General features: G+C 43.1%; 1 protein-coding gene across 3 annotated transcripts in view; it reads right to left on the bottom strand.

Annotated features, from left to right (window-relative positions):
- Positions 1-9,905: 9,905 nt before the first annotated feature.
- Positions 9,906-21,031, bottom strand: part of LOC140070885 (uncharacterized) — a 34,191-nt gene continuing 23,065 nt past the window's right edge. Inside the window, exons 7-10 of one of the 3 annotated variants that reach the window (XM_072117919.1) lie at positions 17,841-17,891; positions 15,627-15,740; positions 15,497-15,540; positions 9,906-10,774 (exon numbers count right to left, since the gene is read on the bottom strand). In XM_072117919.1, the coding sequence (XP_071974020.1) occupies positions 10,677-10,774; positions 15,497-15,540; positions 15,627-15,740; positions 17,841-17,891 (307 nt within the window). In that variant the 3' untranslated portion in view covers positions 9,906-10,676. Of the gene's footprint in view, positions 10,775-15,496; positions 15,541-15,626; positions 15,741-17,840; positions 17,892-21,031 lie in introns of those variants that run through there. The other 2 variants (XM_072117920.1, XM_072117921.1) reach the window with 2 other exon arrangements.

Here is a 21,031-nt window from a genome sequence, read left to right as displayed (position 1 = left end):
GTCATATGAAGAATACCCTGTCTCTGGGACATCACACCTGATATGGAGACTATTTTACGTCAGTATTGCATTGTTCATTTTAATTTACCTTTATCTGTAATTTCTAAAATCAAATTCTTGTCCAATGCAGTTTGTTTCTGTTTAACTTAGAACATGTTGGCCACCTGTGTGTGAAGTAGGATGTGAAAAGTAAGAGTGTCACATATTTGACTTAGGTTGGGTTCACATTTAGTTTTTGTATAATTGCTGTGGGACACTTTTTCACTGAAAAATGTGTGGTACAGCGTATCCATTCATGTCTGTGGACTGTGGCTGCTGCGATTTTTCATGACCTCTTGATAAACGTATACAACACGTATACTTTTTTTTTAATATTGAAGATGTACGGAAGATGTATACATAAAGTGTTAGAGTTTACGCTTCAATCGCTCACATCTTTTTATGCCTAAATATTAAAAGCCATCTTACAGAAAAAAGCATATGCTTCTTCCATACGTGTCCAAGATAGGAATACTCTTTAATGGACACCTGTCACACTTCAGAACACATTTTCCTGCTATTAACCAGCTATTTATTATTTTCTTGGTTGTGCCTTCATTGCATAACTTGCATTTTATTGTCCTGAAGTAATATTCAAATGCAGGGTGTGGTTAAATCATTATGCAGCCATTGATCCATCCCCCAGACTCTGGATACACCCACACCCTTCTGATCTTCTTCAAATCTCGTCCCAAATCCCAGTAGGTGTGATGTCCCTGGTAACATGTCACTACAGATCATGTTGGTCCGTTTGTAACTAGGGGTCATCTGTTAGTCGGGTATTCTTAAGTAGGGGACTGCCTGTATATACATATATCATATACTTCATTGCTGGAAATGAAATAGTGGCAGAAAATAAGTACGTGGTGGACCTGCTCTGCCCTGGTCCATGGCTCCAGCTCCATGACAGGATACAGTTTGTAGACACGCACAGCAAGGTGGCACGGTGAACAACATGAGAGTAAGCAGAATGCTGGAAGCACCTGCGCATGCACACTTGATACTTACATTGCCGTGGGAGCAGCGGCACAGGAAAAGAGAGGAGTGCCTCCTAATCAATATGCTACACCAGAGATCCGTGAATTGGACCCATTAGTATGCTATGGGTCATATGAATAAGGGATTTTTATTAAACTTTAAATGCCAAGTCTATGAAATTAATATCATTACAGTGGATTTAGTAGGTATGTTTGAATGGAGGTCTAAATTATCCTGACAGGTGTCCTTTAAATGTAATTTTCCACAGGAGAGGTGATCAAAGATGAGTGGGGCAGCTTAGCTCCCTCAGGTAGGGTATGAATATGGTAAAAGCTGGTGACAGGATCCCTTTAACCCCTTACCGACATTGGACGTAGTACTACATCACGGGCGGCAAGTAATACCTCTTTCTTATGCTTTGGGCAACTTTTTGTGAGAATAACCCCTTACCGACATTGGACGTAGTACTACATCACGGCGGCAAGTAATATCTCTTACTTATGCTATGTGCAACATTTTGTGAGATATTTATTTAAGTTCCCCCAAACAGATGCCAAGCACCCTGACCGAAAGGAATCATTCATATAATAATTTCAATCATCTTTCCTAACAGATGTTGTGGTTTTTCTCACTGTAAAAACAATATCAGAAAGTTACCAATATTTTTTTCTTTTTTACCATGAGCTGAAACTGTACAGCTCTGATTGGGTATCATTAAATATGTCATTCTGGCTTAGCAGGCCGAAATAACACTGTCTCAGATTATACCCGGGTATAGTTTGGGAAAGGCCAGAGTATACCCTGGGTATAAAGTAGACTAAGCCAGATTATACCCCTGGAAAAAAAGTAGCCTAGGCCAGTGTATACCTCCCAGGCCAGAATTTACCCTTCTTAACTTGGGCCTGGATATAGTCTGGCCCAGGCCACAGTACACCCCGGGGGATAAACTTTATAACGGCTCCCTTGAATGTAGGAGGGGTGAGGAGCGCTCACCTCTTTCCATTTCCACCCCATCAAAAACTTCCCCTGGTCATATGAACAAGATATTTAAAGCATTTTTTTGTAAAAGAAATGTGAATTCCATGTCAGGTTGAATTAATACATTGGGGCTCATTTACTAAGGGTCCGTGGAGCGCATTTTCCGTTTTGCGCGCAGTTAACAGGGGATTTGGCGCACACAATCAGATTTTGCATTAACATTGCATCAACACTGCATTGATTCAAACAACATTTCTTTAAAAACAATGTGGACGCGATGTTTATAACTCATTTACGTAAACGCTATATGAACACAATATTAGCCTGTATTCACACACCTTCATTTACATTGTGTTTACATCACATTAACAATGCATTGATTTTAACCAAATTTATGTAAAATCAACACGAATGCAATGTTATATCGCATTTACGTAACGCTATGTGAACGTAATAGTAGCCCTAACTTTTAGTTAACATTGCATTTATTAAAACCACGTTTGTGTTAAAACAATGTGAATGCGATGTTTAACCCCTTGACGCAAAAAGACATTCCTGAATGTCCTTTTGCGTAGGGTAAGTATGAAGCGGGCTCACGGACTGAGCCCTCTTCATACTCACCGGGTGTTTGCTGCACAATGGAGCAAACACAGGTGGAGCAAACACAGGTCGTTAACACCCGCGATCACCCGCCCACAAAGCTGACAGCGGCATGTGCTATTTGCACATTGCAATAGATGATGTAGTATAGCAGTATATGGTAAAATTGATCAGACAACCTATGGTTAAAGTACACTAAGGGGTCTTAAAAATAGTAAAAAATAAAAATTTTAAAAGGTTAAAAAAAATTATAGTAAAAAAAACCCTAAAAATTCAAATCAACCCCCTTTCCCTAGAAGTCATATAAATAAACAGTAAAAATCATAAACGCATTAGTTATCGTGGCATCTGAAAATTCCCGATCTATCAAAATATAATAACATTTTGTCACTGAGTGCCCAAAGTTGAAAATGGACCTTTTTTGCCATTTTAAAATTTTTTAAATTTTTTATAAAAAGTGATCAAAAGGTCGTACGGACCTAAAAATGTCATCAAAAGTCGCAAAGAAATAACAAGACACTCATCTCCATACACCTACAGGAGGTTTTAATTTTTGTAAATGTATGAAAACATTATAAAACCTATACAGATATCGTATCTCTATGATCGCACTGACCCAAAACATGAAGTAGACTTGTGATTTGGGGGGCTCAATGAAAGCTGTAAAAACCCACAAGAAAATAGCGCAAATGTGTTTTTTTCATCATTTTCGCTGAATTCATAATTTTTTTCCGGCTTCCGGGTACACGGCATGGAATATTAAATACCGACACTATGAAGTGCAATTGTTATGCAGAAAACAAGCAGTACACAGCTCCTCACATGGAAAAATAAAAAATTTATAGATTTCTAAAGGTGGGGAGGGAAAAATGAAAATGCAAAAACAAAAAAGGGTGTGGTCCTCAAGGTGTTAAACCACATGTGAACACAATATTAGCCTACATTTACACACCTTTCATTAACATTGTGTTGACATTGCATTGATTTTAACCACGTTTATGTAAAAGCAACATGAATGCAATGTTTATGTCGCATTTACGGAAACGGTATGTGAATGTAATATTAGCCTGTATTCACACACTTTTCATTACATCACATTTACATTGTGTTAACACTGTGTTGATTTAAACCACGTTACGTAAAAGCAACATGAACATGATTATATACCTCATTTATGGAAATGCAATATTAGCCAATTTGAAAATGTTTACAATGCATTTACCTAACCTCAATGGGGCTTATTTACTAAGGGTCCCGCTGCCACATTTCCGTTGCGATCGAATTGTGTCGCAATCGCACTGGCTTTCATGCAACAGAAATTGGGGGGGCAGACCATCGGACAATCCGACGAATTCGGACAAACCGCCGGATTTAACATTTAAATTGTGTCGCAAGCCAAGCACTTATATGCACCGGGAAGAAGAAGGTGAACTCCGGCCGACCTGATCGGGGAAGCGACAGATGCAGGATATCGAGCGTGCGCTCGCAGTGAATCACAGCAGCTGTGCAAGGTAACTCACCTTGGGGATCGCGCAGGGACTGGTAAGTAAATCTGCCCCAATGTGAGCATGATGTTTGCACTGTGTTTACATCAACATGGTAATTACACAGTGTTTAAGTAAACACAATTTGAACATTATGTTTACACCACATCTTTATAAACACAATGTGAATGGGATATTTTGCTGCGTTCACACATTTACATATTGTTAACATCACATTGAGTTAAAACTAGTTCACATAAACACAAAATGAATGTTTACACCACATTTACGGAAACAGTTGTATCCAAGGACAACTATCTTGCTTCTAAGGGACAAAATGGGGACATTTATGGGAAACTTTCTGCACACTGGGACATTTTTATAATAAAATGTAAAATATGTATTTATATGGCAGAGGAATTAAATGAAACATAAATGTCGAGAGCCCTTTAAATGTTTCTCTCTTTGTTTCATTGCAGCCAATTGGTAAGATCAAAAAAGTTCTTCTTTCTCGACCTGGCTTCCAGTTGGCGCTTTATGGCAGAGTGTGCCGATGAAAGCCTTTCCTCAGTGCATGACATATGAAAACCTGCATATGCAACATCCCCCACCGGGGCCTAGCCTTTTCTTGGGGCCTGGAGACAGCCTGGGCCCGCAGTACCTGAGTGGCTGGCGGTTGCGGCCTAAGCACGCTTGTGTCACGGTGCTTGGTATGGGGAACCGGAGGGCTGTCCTACAGCCTGGCAGGTCTCCAGCAGGGTGGTGTTGGCAAGAAATGATGAGGGAGAGACTGCTGTAGCGGATCTCCCTGGGGCAACCCTTTGGTGTCTAGAGTATGAGTCTCTGTGTGGTGGACAGGGTGCCCGTGATGGTGACAGCCAGAGTAGCAGGGACCAGACGGAGGCAGACGTTGAACAAAAACAACTTACAGTTGTTTTTGGAACCGACAGGAACATCAGCAACGTGCCTTTAACAGAATGGTGGAGTACTGAGATGCAGGTGGAGGAAGCCACAGGAGGTAGATCGCCAGCCTGGATGCAGAGGGCAGGCTGGGAGGTAGCTGTGTCCTAATAGGAAGCTTCAGCTTGTCCTAGTGTCCTTCAGGTATCACCCTTGAAGGTAGGATGATACCCCTTTCCTCACTAACTCTTATCTATTAGCTCCACTCTTCAGAGGCAGGGGCTAGGCTCTTCCTGCTCTGGTATGGTATGCTGGCTGAATAGAGTCTGGACTGGGATAACCCAGTCTGCTTCTTCTCATCTGAGCTAGGCTAAAACTAGTCTCTTCTAGTGTCCTGCAGACCCTCAGGTCTGCCTGGAACTGAGCTCTGGAATCTTCCTGGCCAGGGGTTTTGTAGCCCCTAGGTCAGGTGGTGGCTGTTCCTCCAATTACATCTCAGCTTACATTGGACAGAATGCAATACAAGTGATTGGACGACAGATCTTGCATCATACAAAACACTTAACTCCTGCCTTGCCAGGCAGGATCTACCACTGCAATGTCCCCATGTAGTGTGATGTAGTGACATGCTGTGGGGCTGACTAGACCCTACACAGACAGTAAGCTACATGGTGGGACGTATTCGCAACCACTCCTCCGCCTTGCATCGGCGAGGGTGTTGCATACCCCCGGGGCAATTGAAAGAGCCGCCCTCGGCTCGACTACAGATGGTTGGGGCGCATAGGTAGATAAGGGCACTTCTGGGAAGTGTAGGCTATAGGATATGTAGGGACAAACCGCCCATGGTCCTGGAGACAGGCACCTGGGTTGGTGTCGGACTAAGACAAAGACATGTAAATGCGAAGTATGACAGTTGGTCGCTAACGCCATTAAACCGAACTGTACAGTAGGAAAGGTGTGGTGTAATGTACTGTAATCCACTCCTTGCACCAAGGCCTGTATATTTGTTATGTAAACACTTCTTCCCTGGCGACAAACATATAGTGTGTGTATATATGCATTACATTGGCATATGTGACACAATAAGACATTGTACAATGTACAAGTACCTGCCGACTAACATTCTTACCCTTGTATGAGTGGCATCCAGGTGCTATCTCTGTAACACCCCCGGTCCACTAAGGACCCGCAGTTTACGGACTACCCCCACGTGCAAACCTCGGTTTGAGGGATAAGGTAGCGGTCAGGGTTTTATATAGAGACGGTCCGACAAAGCCACACTACAACCTAAAAAGCCTATCAAAAGTTAGTGCAAACTACTGGCAAACTCACATTGGCTTAGGAGCCCAATGGGTACACATCTTGAACGTTACAAACATTACAAAGGTAGGCTACACAGGGTAGCAGAATAAAATGTCTCTTTACCTGAAAAGGAAAAGGCATAATAGTGCATGCAGAATGTCCATACCTAAAAGGAAGGCATTAAGTGCAATATAAGAAGTCAATAGCAATAGCAACTTTTCCTTGGAGTATCTGACAAAGTCTCTCTGAAGGTCTTTAATATCAAAGCTCATCTTCTGGGTACAGGCCTTGAGGTGGGGAAAAGTGCAATAAAGATGCAAAGGGTCTCCTCTAGTGTAGAGGGACAGAGTCCTTTGTAGAAATCTCTGCTGTGGCAGAGGAAGGGTGCTATCATAGCACATGACAGTGGAAAATCTCTTGACTGAGATAAATAAGTAGGGGAAGAGTCTCAGGACAGTTTCTGGCTCTATAGGGTAGGGACAGAAATAAATATTTACAATGGAAATAGTACCTGGAGAGGGCTACAGCCCTTCAGGGATTAGTCAGATGCATCGCTGGGTTTAGCAGGGACAGGATCCAGCTCCAGCAGGGAATCCTGTGTATCCTCAGCGGTGGTAGGAGCCGGCTGGGGACACCCGGTGGCAGTTTCAGGAACTGCAGGCGCAGCAGCATCCTCCTGACATTCAGGGGGCCGGGGTGTCGGCTGTTCCAGCCGGGGGCTCAACAGAGCCAGGGACCACGGAGGGGGTCCAGAAATAGGTAAATGGGAACCTGCGGCAGCGCCGCGGCTCTCTCCAGCTCCGATTCTTCGAGGGCCGGGTCGTCACCCCACTGGTAACCGGTAGATGGAGATGAGGGTCCAGTTGGAGCCTCCGGATAAGGCCCACCAACCGGGATATCTTCTCCCACGGAGGAACTGCGGGACCTGGCAACGCTCCCTGCAGGGGAGACGGTGGGGGTGGTGCCCTGGATCATGCCCGGCCCGTGGATGGCAATGGGGCCTGTATTCACGATCACCGTGGATGGGGCATTCACGTGGGTCACCGCCCGGGGACTCGCAGCCGAGGAAGAAGAGGTGTTGGGGCGTCATTGTTCCGAGACAGCGTCTCGGAGTTGCCGGCGGAAGGCCTTACCTCGGCCTCGAGGCTGCGGAGGTGCCGGTGCTGGGGTAGGTCTCTCCGGTGCAGGTCCTGGTCTCGCAGATGGTCGGGCAGGTGCCGGAACTGGAGCAGGAGCAGCCAGAGGGTCAGGAACCACATCAGCAGGTTCGGCAGGCTGGTCGGCATTAGCAGTAGGCCTCGGTGCAGGTTGCACAGCAGCAGTAGTAGGCCCAGGCGCTGGTTCGACAGGAGTTGGGGCCTCCCCACGTGGCGCCTCCACGTGGGCCCGCGGCACCAGCATGGTAGCCGGGAGAGGCACTAGGAACCGCCCGGGTGGTGCTTGGCGCTCCGTCACCGACTGGAAATACGTCCTCATGACGAAGGCTCGGGTCAGTCCTCGATGCAGCCGGTGCCCAGCGAAGGGCTTCCGGACCGGCTGAGCAGAGACCGCAATCATGGTCTCAAGAACTTCGAGGAACTCCGGTTGTTCCACGGAGGGGAATGGCCGAAGACCCCACATGGTGTTGACCTCACTGCACAAGATCCACACTCGTACTGGCGTTTGGTCAAGGCGGGGCAGGAAGTCCGCTTCGTGTCAGAGGGAGGAGTCCAAGTCCTTCCCGCCAAGAGCCGTGGCGGGCTCTATTCTTTCCTGCGCCACAGGAGACTGGGTTCGCGCCATTCGCGCGTGGGTGGAGCTTGGTGTGTCATCTGGATTTCCCGCCAGTGAAGGTTTTGGTGGGCTGGAATTACTTGCTGCGCCACAGCCTCTGAGGTAAAATGCTTCAGGCACGGCAGCGCCGGATGTAGCAGAGCTGACAAAGTTCTTTGCAGGGTTTAACCTCTTGAGTGCTGGAGCGGAGCTCGACAGCACGTGGCAGCAGTAATACAGTTCAATGTGAAACACACAAAGTCACTTGGGCCTATACCCGAATGGCAGCAGGGTTAGGCAGTACAATCGTTTCTTAATAAAGTACAGTCTTTAGTGCCAGGATAAGGCACAGAAGTATATATCCTGTGATCGTGACGCCACTTGCAACATCCCCCACCGGGGTCTAGCCTTTTCTTGGGGCCTGGAGACAGCCTGGGCCCGCAGTACCTGAGTGGCTGGCGGTTGCGGCCTAAGCACGCTTGTGTCACGGTGCTTGGTATGGGGAACCGGAGGGCTGTCCTACAGCCTGGCAGGTCTCCAGCAGGGTGGTGTTGGCAAGAAATGATGAGGGAGAGACTGCTGTAGCGGATCTCCCTGGGGCAACCCTTTGGTGTCTAGCGTATGAGTCTCAGGTGGAGGAAGCCACAGGAGGTAGATCGCCAGCCTTGATGCAGAGGGCAGGCTGGGAGGTAGCTGTGTCCTAATAGGAAGCTTCAGCTTGTCCTGGAGTGCTTCAGGTATCACCCTTGAAGGTAGGATGATACCCCTTTCCTCACTAACTCTTATCTATTAGCTCCACTCTTCAGAGGCAGGGGCTAGGCTCTTCCTGCTCTGGTATGGTATGCTGGCTGAATAGAGTCTGGACTGGGATAAACCAGTCTGCTTCTTCTCATCTGAGCTAGGCTAAAACTAGTCTCTTCTAGTGTCCTGCAGACCCTCAGGTCTGCCTGGAACTGAGCTCTGGAATCTTCCTGGCCAGGGGTTTTGTAGCCCCTAGGTCAGGTGGTGGCTGTTCCTCCAATTACATCTCAGCTTACATTGGACAGAATGCAATACAAGTGATTGGACGACAGATCTTGCATCATACAAAACACTTAACTCCTGCCTTGCCAGGCAGGATCTACCACTGCAATGTCCCCATGTAGTGTGATGTAGTGACATGCTGTGGGGCTGACTAGACCCTACACAGACAGTAAGCTACATGGTGGGACGTATTCGCAACCACTCCTCCGCCTTGCATCGGCGAGGGTGTTGCACATACATTTTGTAAAGAAATCACATGAAGACTATGAGAAATAAGATTTTCTGGTCTGATGAGACGAATATTGAACTTCCTGTTGTTAATTCTAAGTGGTATGTGTGGAGAAAACCAGCAACTGCTCATCACCTGCCAAATACAATCCCAAAAGTGAAACATGGTGGTGGGGCTATGGGGGTGTTTTTCAGCAGCAGAGACAGGACGACTGGACCTCAGACTGGGCCGTAGGTTTACCTTCCAACAAGACAAGCAAACAGTTAAACAAAGCAGTGGCTTCAGAACAACTCAGAACAATTCTTGACTGGCCCAGCCAGTGCTCTGACCTAAACACTATTGAGCATCTCTGGAGAGACTTGAAAATGGCTGACCACCAACGTTCATCATCCAACCTGAGGAAACTGGAGAGGATCTGCAAGGAACAATGTCAGAGGATCCCCAAATCCAGGTGTGAAAACCGGTTGCATCATTCCCAAGAAGACTAATGGCTGTACTGTTTCAGTTTTTCTTCTTTAATATATTAGCAAAATTATGTACATTTCTGCTTTTTTCTGTCAAGATGGGACTCAGAGTGTACATTAATGTGCAAAATAAAGAGCTTTTTTGATTTTACCAAATGGCTGCAATGAAACGAAGAGTGTATCCCCAGTAGGTTTAACTTGACTTAACAGATCTTAATCCACAATAAAATGTTACAAAATTAAGTAATTTTTCTGTATATTACACTGTTACTGATGAAGGAATAAACTGGCCTAGGGGGTGGCATTATCTAGCCTCAGCCCCTTTAACTCAGGGTATAGTCTGTGCTTGGGATATACTGTGACTGGTACTGTACAGTAGAAAAAAGAAGACATTAGGGCACATTTACTTAGAAAGTTGTAAACTGCACAAAAAGTCCTATTTCCGTGTATAATGCTGGGTGCGGCAAATCACTAAGATTGTGCGCCAGAAATCAGGTATCTGTCGTTTCCACCCACTGGCCCAACAGAGTTCACCACCTTTTTTTTGTGCTGCACCTTTAACATACAGACCGACGTCGCAACAGCATGCCCCCCTAATTTGTGTCGCATGGAGGCTAGCGCAGCTGTGCCACAAAAGGGTCACGTGCAACACAATAACAGCGCAGACACTTCTTATATACCTGTGCAATCCGCTTAAGCCTAGAAGAACATGCACAGTCGACAAAAGTGCAGCGCAAAGCTCTTAGTAAATGTGCCCCATAATGTAAGACAAGTAGAGGAGATCTAGTAGTTGAGTACCCTGATTTTAATTGAAATGTTTTCAGTTAATCACTTAATTCAGCATTTGTTACAGACCCCTTTTAATTTTATTATTTATATTATTGATTATTATTATTTATTATTTTATAGGAACATTGGTTTGGTAGATCAGTCATAGAAAGAATGCACATCATCTTCTGAATCGGACCAGTCCTGCTTTGAATTTTTAGATTTCTGTTCATTGTCAGATAAATCTTCACTTGAATCTAGAAAAAAAAAGAATTGGAACACCAAGGATTATTTATCAATAGTGTTGTAGGGGACATGTATTGAGATGAAAAAACTAAATATGGTATTTCACAGTTATCACACTGGAACATGATTGCATATTTATAAGTTATAATTATAATAACCATATAAAGAGTTATAGAAAGCCAGACATGTAGCACTGAATGGTAGCCTTCAAAGAAAGTCAAACAGATGGATGCAGTACTGTACACCAATCACACTTACACGCTGGTGTGTGTCCCCTGAAACAGGATCCATTTTTCCTTTATCTTCTTATGGCTTAGTTTTGGAAAAAATTGTCTATAGCCCCTCCTGGTTCAGTCTTCTGCTAATTATGCATGCCATAAGTAGAAACAGAGCTAGAAGGGGCACCTGTGATGAAGACAGGAGCTCCTGAGGCTCATTTGCATAATTTAAAAGACGATTTACTCCAAAATGAGCCATAAGGGAAGAATAGATCCTGTTTTGGGGGACACTTACCAGAGTGTATAGTGAGTGATATCTGTATACCCTGATGGCATAAGGAAAGGGACTATTTGTAATTAAAGGTTACAATATTGATCGCTGATCTGAAAAAGAAACTGCTGCTTCTAAGTTGTTATCCATGTAATGCGATCATGTGGTGTTGCATAATACCCTGCCATACAGCAGAATTAAAATACCTCATAAAAGTTACAGTTTGTGGTTTATCATTTTTTCATTTTTTGTATTGGAATTATTTAGTGCGTAATGATATTTTTTACAGCTAATTTGCGACTGAACTGCAAACTTGTGGCGCACTACGTTTCCTCATTTTCACACCATTTATCCTTGTCTTACAGATGTTATGCTGTAATTGTAGCTGCATAATGAAATGTGCTTCATGTTGCAATATTTACTGCAAAATCAATGGGCTGAGGGTGGCATAGGATGATGTACCAGCCTTGGTGCTCTTGTGTATCACCACTGAACCCTGCTGGTAGCAGCTTGGGGGACTTTATGCCTCATGAAGTTGTGTATGAGCATAATATTGCCATAAATGTTGCAAAAGAAAAAAGAGAATTTGGCACCATTTGACCTATAGGGGGCCCTGCCTGGTGTAGAAATAAACGCAGCTGGCGAATTTTCACCAATGAAAAGTCACCAGCTGCAGCTGCATTTTAAAAAAAAGGTAATTTTTTATTTTTCTCTAATGGGGGCTTAAAATTGGAATATTATGCTAATGAGTTTGAGTCTGATCTGGCTTTACAGGCTGTTTCAATGTCTCTCCCTCCCCCCTCAGAAGTGAGCGCTTCCTGTCCACTGCACAAGTGCTAAGGGAGCAGCAGGGAGGGTGAGACAGTGTAATAGCCTTTAAAGCAAGATCAAAATGGGGCTAGGGTAGACCCTTAGGCTCATTAGCATCATTTCAAAAGTTGATTTAGAAGAAAGGAGGCCATAGATAACAAATATAAGAAGATCACCACAGTCACAGTGCCTGGATCTATCAGTAAGTGTCCCTGGTTTATCATGATGGATTTTGAGAACAAAGCAGCTCAGTTATATGTGTTTTATGTCAAATGCCAGCCACAAGTGATTGTCAGAAAGCTCTAGGAGCCACGGGAAGTGACTTAACAGCTTTATTTTAACCCCATAGCGCAATAAGACATACCTGTACGTTTTATTGCGCATGGGGTAGTATGAAGAGGGTTCACGGGCTGAGCCCTCTTCATACACGCCGGGTGCTTGCTTCACAATGAAGCAAGCACCCGTCGCTAACACCCGCGATCGGTGCTTGTACCGATCGCGGGTGTTAACCCTTTCATCGCCGCCGGCAAAGCTCCGATAGCCGCTCCCCGTGACGTCATCGGGGAGCGGCGATCCGTTGCCATGACAGCCTCGGATCACACAATGATCCGAGGCTATCATGTTTTAGGCCATCTATTACAATGTGCGATCTGCACATTGAAATAGATGGTGTGCAAAATCCCCATATACTGCCATACTGTAGTATGGCAGTATATGGTAGGATTAATCAGACAACCTAGGGTTAAAGTACCCTAGGGAGTCTGAAAAATAGTAAAAAATTTTAATAAAAAAAAATAAAAAATTATATTAAAAAAACCTAAAAATTCAAATCACCCCCCTTTCCCTAGAACTGATATAAATATAAATAAACAGTAAAAATCATAAACACATTAGGTATCGCCGCGTCCGAAAATGCCCGATCTATCAAAATATAAGAATGTTTTTTTACTGCGTTTAACCCCGTAACGGACAATAGTGCTCAAAGTCGCAAATGGCATTTTTTTTGCCATTTTGAAAAATATAAACAATTCAATAAAAAGTGATCAAAAGGTCGTAAAAATCTAAAAATAAAAGCATTGAAAACGTCATCAAAAGTCGCAAAAAATGACACCACCCACAGCTCCATACACCAAAGTATGAAAAAGTTATTAGCGCAAGAAGACGGCAAAATGAAGAATTTTTTTTTGTACAGAAGGTTTTAATTTTTGTAAATGTATGAAAACATTATAAAACCTATACAAATTTGGTATCCATGTGATCGTATTGACCCAATGAATAAATTAGACATGTCATTTGGAGCGCACAGTGAAAGACGTAAAATCCACGCCCACAAGAAAACGGCGCAAATGCGTTTTTTCACCATTTTCACTGCATTCAGAATTTTTTTCCCGCTTCCCAGTATATGGCATAGACAATTAAATGCCATCACTATGAAGTGCAATTTGTTACGCAGAAAACAAGCCATCACACAGCTCTCTACATGGAAAAATAAAAAAGTTATAGATTTTTGAAGGTGGGGTGTGAAAAATAAAGACGCAAAAACGAAAAAGGGCCTGGTCCTTAAGGGGTTAAAGATAGTTACTGGTCAGAGAGGTGAGACCCGCATCTATCAGAGATTTATGAAATATTCTGTGGTTATGTCATAAATTTCAGTTTTTTAACATTTTATATGTATTTATTTATTATATTTATATTTAGTGCAGTGTCCACAAACCAGATGTGTGTCTAATAAACAGGAACGGGAAGAAAACAGCTCTGTGCTCTGTATAGTGACTGAACCGAATCTGCAGTAACCTGGTGTGACCACTACTCAGAAAACACTGATGTCTGCTTTCAGTTTCATTGTTTGTGTGTCAATCGATGAGCGGTAGGATATCTGTGGGGGTGCTGATACTGAGGACTTTTTCTTTGGAAATTTTTTAAATATTTTTATCCCACAAATCCCCTTTAAAGGTCATCTACCACCAGTTTGACTGATGGTTGATTGGATATCCTGTTTCTTTATGCACCAATTGAAACTTTTTGTCTTCAGGAGGCTCAGAGGGCGGCATGCACATTTTATGCCAAATCCTTCCTGGTGTCTAATTGCGCTATAGCCTGTAAACTTTCAGGCCTGAAAGTTCACAGGCTATAGCGTGTGCCCCAGCGTAGAACGTACACGAAAGGGGAAATAATAGCAATTACTGGTGGTTCGCTAATAACTCTTGTATGCCATATAACTGGCATATAAATCCTGAAAATTCTTCCCTAATAAGTATATATAAAACATAAAATACATAGAAAGATAAGATTGAGGAAACACTCTGCAGAAATTATGCGATAGCCATACAGATGTATTGAAGCACTACATAATATATAATTATGACAACATCTCCCCATTTATTGTAGATTGAAATAGTTAGAGAAAAGCATTAGAGAATGCTATAGGAGCAGAGAAGAGAACAGATAAAAACCAAGACCAGGATAAACCCCTAGCTTTGGTTTTGCTGCCACCTAGCAGCCACTTACTTGCAGTACACTGGGCTTCTGGAATCAAAATTAATTATTCAGGTAACAAACAAATAAAAATAAATGTAAAGACTACATATAACATATATCAGATCACAAGCATAGTATGCTAACAGAAATGATCAAAACTGACCCTAATTCTGTTAAAATTACGCTATATACTGATTCATGTGAAATTCTTTCCATCATGTCCCATGAAAGATGTGCAGTTTGTGTATCTGGCCAACATAAGGGCCCATTTCCATGAGCTGCACATGATCATGCAAAGGCAGTCTGACGGTGATGGGGCTCATTTACTAAGGGTCATCGGGTTTCCCGGCAATTTCCGTTTTGCGCCTCATTTAACTGGGGTTTTTGGTGCACGCGATCGGATTTTGGTGCAATCGCGCCGACTTTCAAACGACGCAAATCGGGGGGCGTGGCCATCGTACAAACCAACGGATTCGGACTACGTGCAGGATCTAAAATTCAAATTGTGTTGCAAGACAAGCACTTACAAGCACCAGGAAGAAGAAGGTGAACTCCGGCAGACCTCAGCGGGAAAGCGACAGATGCAGGATCTCGGGAGCACGAGCTACGTGAATCGCGCCTGACTTCATCTTCGTCGGACCGCCCGGATCGGGGATCGCGACAGGACCAGGTAAGTAAATGTGCCGCAATGTGTCATTTGGACTGCACAGTGAAAGCCATAAAAACAGAACTTGTAAGAAAATGGCTCAGTTTTGTCCATTTCATTTCCACTTCCCGCTTTGCACAAAGTGTAAAATGGTGGCACTAAGAAGCCCTTGGAAGGAGGGTGGAAACAGGAAAATGGAAAAGGGCAGTGACATTAATGGCTGTTCTCTATACACCAAATATATTCCTCCCAAATCTATTTTCTGTCTTCCTGTTGTAATGTTATGGCTGATCAATGTATACAAACTTACCTTCTGAAGGTGCCCTATGAGCAGATGCTACTTCAGTATTTCTGCTGGAAAGAATAACACACTGTCAGATGTTTATGGAACTAATCCGGTATAATCTGCAGATTACTGTAGGCACTTCAGTTCATGTTACCTGAAAGTGGGGCTTTCACACAACTCCTGCTTAAGAAATGAGGACGCAGATTCGACAGGATTCAGTTGAAGTAAATCCATATTTCTATCCTCGCTGCATCTTTTCAGATTTTCTCTAAAAAAAAGAAAGAAATTATTTAGTTTCTTATAAAAGGATCAGATTTTTTTTGTTTAGGATTAGATTACATGTAATAATGAATAAGACTGCCATATGAATCAGGAATTTACTTCCTTCACTACTTCCTTTCCACCTTCTTTCAGTCTTCAAAGGTCTAGAAATGGCTCTTGTGTACATGTGTATTGAGAGCAGGAACAGATGTACGAGGCTTTCATGGGTGAAGGCCCATCTCAGTATAAGATTTGGTGGGTGGCATGGGTGGCCACTGGCTCCCTAGAAAACTTGAGCCTCTGGCCACTGCCCAAACCTCCTGTATTATAATTCAATATTGTGTGTGAATCAGTAGGTCATTCGGGTGATCACATTACCAAACGAGAGAACAATTTGTGGGGTATATTAAAAGAAAGAAGTTCAGAAATAAACTTTTCTTTATGAGGTAATTTCCATAACTTTCTGATCCCCTGTTTTACTATATGACTATTACAATAGAAGCTAAAGCTTTTCAATTAAATTGATCTACTAAATCAGTGATGGGCAACCTTTTGAGCTTGGTGTGTCAAAATTTGCCAAAAAACCGAGCATAACTCGGGTGGTGTGTCACCTTGACAAAAAAAACATAATTTTGTGATATTTATAAATATGTATAATTATTTAAAGGGCACCTACCACCACAAATCTACCTATAAAGGTAGATTGGGTGGTAGGTGGATCAATGGGACGTGAGGATAGCCCTTTTAAGGGCTAATCCTCACGTCCCCACACTTTTTTGATAACTTTTATTATCCCTATATTCAAATTTACTTATGCGGCTACTGGGGCGTGGAGTAGCCGCATCTGAGGTTACACGAGGCGGCTACTCCACGCCCCGGTAGCCACTTTACCCCTCCTACTCACCCATCTTCGGCCCTCGTCCCTCGTCCGGCGATCCTGCCGTCTGCGCATGCGCAGAAGAGTTTCGGAGCAGTGAGCGCGCAGGCGCGGGCCTGCTCTTCTGCGCATGCGCAGACGGCAGGATCGCCGGACGAGGGCGCGCAGCTACGCGGAGCTGCGCGCCGAAGATGGGTGAGTAGGAGGGGTAAAGTGGCTACCGGGGCGTGGAGTAGCCGCCTCGTGTAACTTCAGATGCGGCTACTCCACGCCCCAGTAGCCGCATAAGTAAATTTGAATATAGGGATAATAAAAGTTATCAAAAAAGTGTGGGGACGTGAGGATTAGCCCTTAAAAGGGCTATCCTCACGTCCCATTGATCCACCTACCACCCAATCTACCTTTATAGGTAGATTTGTGGTGGTAGGTTCCCTTTAACTTCTAGGGTACTTTAATCCTAGGTTGTGTGATTGATCCTACCATGTACTGCCATACTACATCTATTTATTACAATGTACTGGACAATCTCTCAGCCTCCCGGCTACTGCACCTGGCTGTGTAGGAGCCGAGGATGAAACTTAACTCTCCAGCGGTCGCGTGTCACTGAAAATGGCTATGCGTGTCAGCACTGACACGCGTGTCATAGGTTGGCCATCACTGTACTAAATGAATGATCAATGATGGGTTACTCCCTGATTTTATACAATGCGCATTTGAAAACATTGTTTGTGAGTACAGTATATGAAAAAAATATTCCTTTTTAAGGAGAATACTGGAATGGTCTGCACTATGTTGCATAAGTCTGTGCTATGTTGCATACATCCTCTGTTGATGATGCTGCTGACTTTTGTTGGAAGAGCACAAAGAAGGTGCAGTATGAACCACGATGAAGGAGATTGACTGAGGACTGTTTGTTCATCCGGAGAGTATTCCTTTATATCAGACTCAACTAATAGATCAGTCATGGTTTAGAGCCAAACAAAAACCTGTAAATAATAATTTTGAAAAATGTATATCATACTCAACAAAATGCAGCAGATACTTCATAGGATAACACGGCTTTAAAGAGAAAAAATTAAACAAACATTCTTGGACATTTGATAAGAAGGAAAAAAAACATTAAAATTTTTGCATATAATCGCTAATGCATCTACTTCCATTGCCCTGCTCTGCAAGGAAACATTTTATAAATGAAACCAACAAATATCTAATAATAGTAATAATAATGACCTTGTGTCATCGGAGAGAAAGCATGATTTCAGGCAGCAAAGCCAGTGGCTCCTAAGCATGAAAGAGAAGTAATAAAGGGTTAAAAAGCATTGGTATAATGAGACATAGCAAAAGTTAAAGAGGACCTGTCACTTCTAAAAACTATAGCATATGCCTCAGTGTTACACTGCTAGCGTTATCGGAAACCTCCAATAATGCTAACAAACACTACTGCACTGTACAACTGAAAACTCCAGACCGCGCTGTAAGCGGTCGGGCATATTCATGAGGGGACGCTCCGAGGCGCTGCCTCTCCCCGGACCGCCCTCCTACTCCATAGGCCAGCCGTGATAGCCGAGCTTCACACGGCATTCTCTGCCCCTAATCCCGCCCCCTCATGAATACGCCCGACCGCTTACAGCACGGTTCAGCGTTTTCAATTGTACAGCACTGCAGTGTTTGTTAGCATTATCAGAGGTTTCCGATAACGCTAGCAGTGTAACACTGTCGCATATGATGTAGTACTAGGAGCTGCTTACTTAAGTATCTGTGCAAAACAGCTTTGTAAACCTCAGTATCAGCTTATTATTGACACCTGATCACTTGTTAGTGATGGAACTTAGATGGCACTTGTCAGCAGAAATTGACCTAATAAACTTTACCATTATTTTTTCAAACAGGTTAAAATGACACAATACTTCCCTGGATAAGACAAGGGGCAAATTTAGCCCAAAACGCATAAGCTGCATGCATAGTATTATAAGCATGATATTAAAATAAAGATCTACAGTTACAAGAAAAAGAAGGTGTGAGATGGCATCCAAACAAGTCTGGGCCTGTTTATGTCATGGTTGGTGTAGTAGAAAGATCCCAGTTTCATACCTCCCAACATTTCCAGAAGAGAAAGAGGGACAAAATGGCGGCACGCGTAGCGCATAGTTACAAAAAAATCCCCATTGACATCCCCAGAGCTTATAGCCTAGTGGGATCTCTATTGCAGAAGGTCTAGGGTTTGAATCCCGGCCTGGGCATAAATTTATTTAATTAATTTAAATAAAAGCTTGTGTCTGAGGAAGCCCTAGGAGACCATATATGGACAGATGCTGAACCTTATGACGTGGTCCATGCTCTCCGCTAACTCGACACATCTCTCAAAAGGATTCCCTGCCCGATGTCTGCTCTGGGGAACCCTAAGAGATTTTACCATATATGGATAGAGATCTGAACCTGATGACGTGATCCCTGCTCTCCGCTAACTTGACAGTAATAGAGAGTAACAGCATGAAACTACAGCAGATGTATCATTTTGCAGCAGACACAGTGATGAATCAAGTGCAGCATAAGGCCTCATGCACATGGTCCACAAGCTAGTGGTTCAGTTGCAGTGCGGTGAGGCACAGTCAACACCCTGCGCCTCACTATGCAGTGACCATGCAGAATAGAAGTCTCTGAGGCTAAGACTGTTTAACCTAAACACTGTACTGTTTTACTAACCTGTTAATGCACGCCCTATTGGCTTTTTACGGCAGTCATTAAGGGTACTTCTCCTGATGCGATGCCTTTCTACAGAGGCGAATCAGAAGAAGATTGCGGGACATCAGGTCTCGCTGGTGCCGTTGTCGGGCAGTGACATCACAGCCCAGACCCAGCACTAACACTCAGGATCGGAAAAACTCAGATCCTGGGTGTTTAACCCCTTACATGCCGCGGTCAAGCATGAGTGTGTCCCCCGTGGATCAGACCCCCATCCTGCGGCAGCCTTGGGGTCTGGCATACCGGCTCCTGTTCACGCTGGGTTCCGGCTCCTGTTCACACCGGGTTCCGGAAAGGACCCGGCTGTAAGTAACTGAGCATGTGCAGCATGCTTAGTTATTTACATTGTACACTGCAATACACTTGTTATACCTGCAATACAAGGGCTTGAACAAATACAAAAATGCTAAAAAAGTACATATTTATTATCACTGCATACGTGTGCACAATAAATCTAAAACAATATTGAACTGCTTGGTTCTAGACCTGTCAACATAAAATTACAGAAGTTATGCCCATGAAAAGTTGTGAATAAAAATGTGATTTTCTCCAATATTGGTTTTGCTCAGTAAAATTGAGCAAAGATAAGAAAAACTACACGAATGAGGTATCACCACAATTGTAGAGAGCCAGACAATACTGATAAAATATTATTTTTATGTTATGGGCGAGTGGGGAAAAAAAAGTGCTAAAAATTCCAAATAAAAATTGATGATTTTGTTTGTGTCCCCCTTGAAATAGTTAATAAAATCTCATGAATAAGCTATAGACCCTATAGATTAATTATCTATACAGCTATAGACCCTATATATTAATTATCTATACATTGTATCTCCCCCTACAAATAATAATCCCTTGTACATTCATATTACCAAAAAAAAATTTAATTTTATAACTTGTACATTGTGAAAATACAAATCTACTTTGTATTTCGCTGCTTCCATTCCATGCCCGGCCATGTGACAATACAGCAGTATTGTCAGTACACTCGGGAGAAATTGGGCAGCAAACTTTGCAGAACATTTCATCATTTTATTCATTATGAAAGCATCATTTTTGACTTAAATTAAAGTATTTTCCCCCAAAAAATCTAAAGTTTCTAAATCGCACTTCCATTTTGTTTTAACCCATATGAAATACTTAAAGGGTTGATAGATTTAATACAAGTTGTTTTACATACGTTGAAGGGTGTAGTTTATGGGGTTTTACTATTATTTAGCCCTTTCAAAGTCACTTGAAAGCTGAGTTGTCCTTCAAAACGTGAGTTTTGGCGAATCATGAAAATTTAAAAAATCGCACCTAAAGTTCTAAGCATCATAACATCCTAAAAATCACCTGGATATGTTAAAGCATCCGAAGTTATAACCAATTATCCTGACACATGTCAGATTCGAAAAACCGAGTCTGATCATTGAGCTGAAAACAAGCTTCACTGAAAAGGGATTAATAAATCTCCCCCCTTGACTTCTTTTAGTGAGTCTCAGGTGAATAATGGTCCAAACCAATGAGATGGTACAACTGAGGCATTAAGGGGTTAAAGGAAACCTACCACTTTAAAACTGTACTTATAAGCATCACATACCATGCACCAGCTCAGCATCACATACCATGCACTTTTTTTAATCTTTATATTCTAATCAGCTTCGGCGCACGGTGATACGCGGGCATGGTGCGCCGAG

This window comes from Engystomops pustulosus, chromosome 7 (genome assembly GCF_040894005.1).
Source record: "Engystomops pustulosus chromosome 7, aEngPut4.maternal, whole genome shotgun sequence".
NCBI classification, from domain to species: domain Eukaryota; kingdom Metazoa; phylum Chordata; class Amphibia; order Anura; family Leptodactylidae; genus Engystomops; species Engystomops pustulosus.
This window is presented reverse-complemented; position numbering and strand designations above follow the sequence as displayed.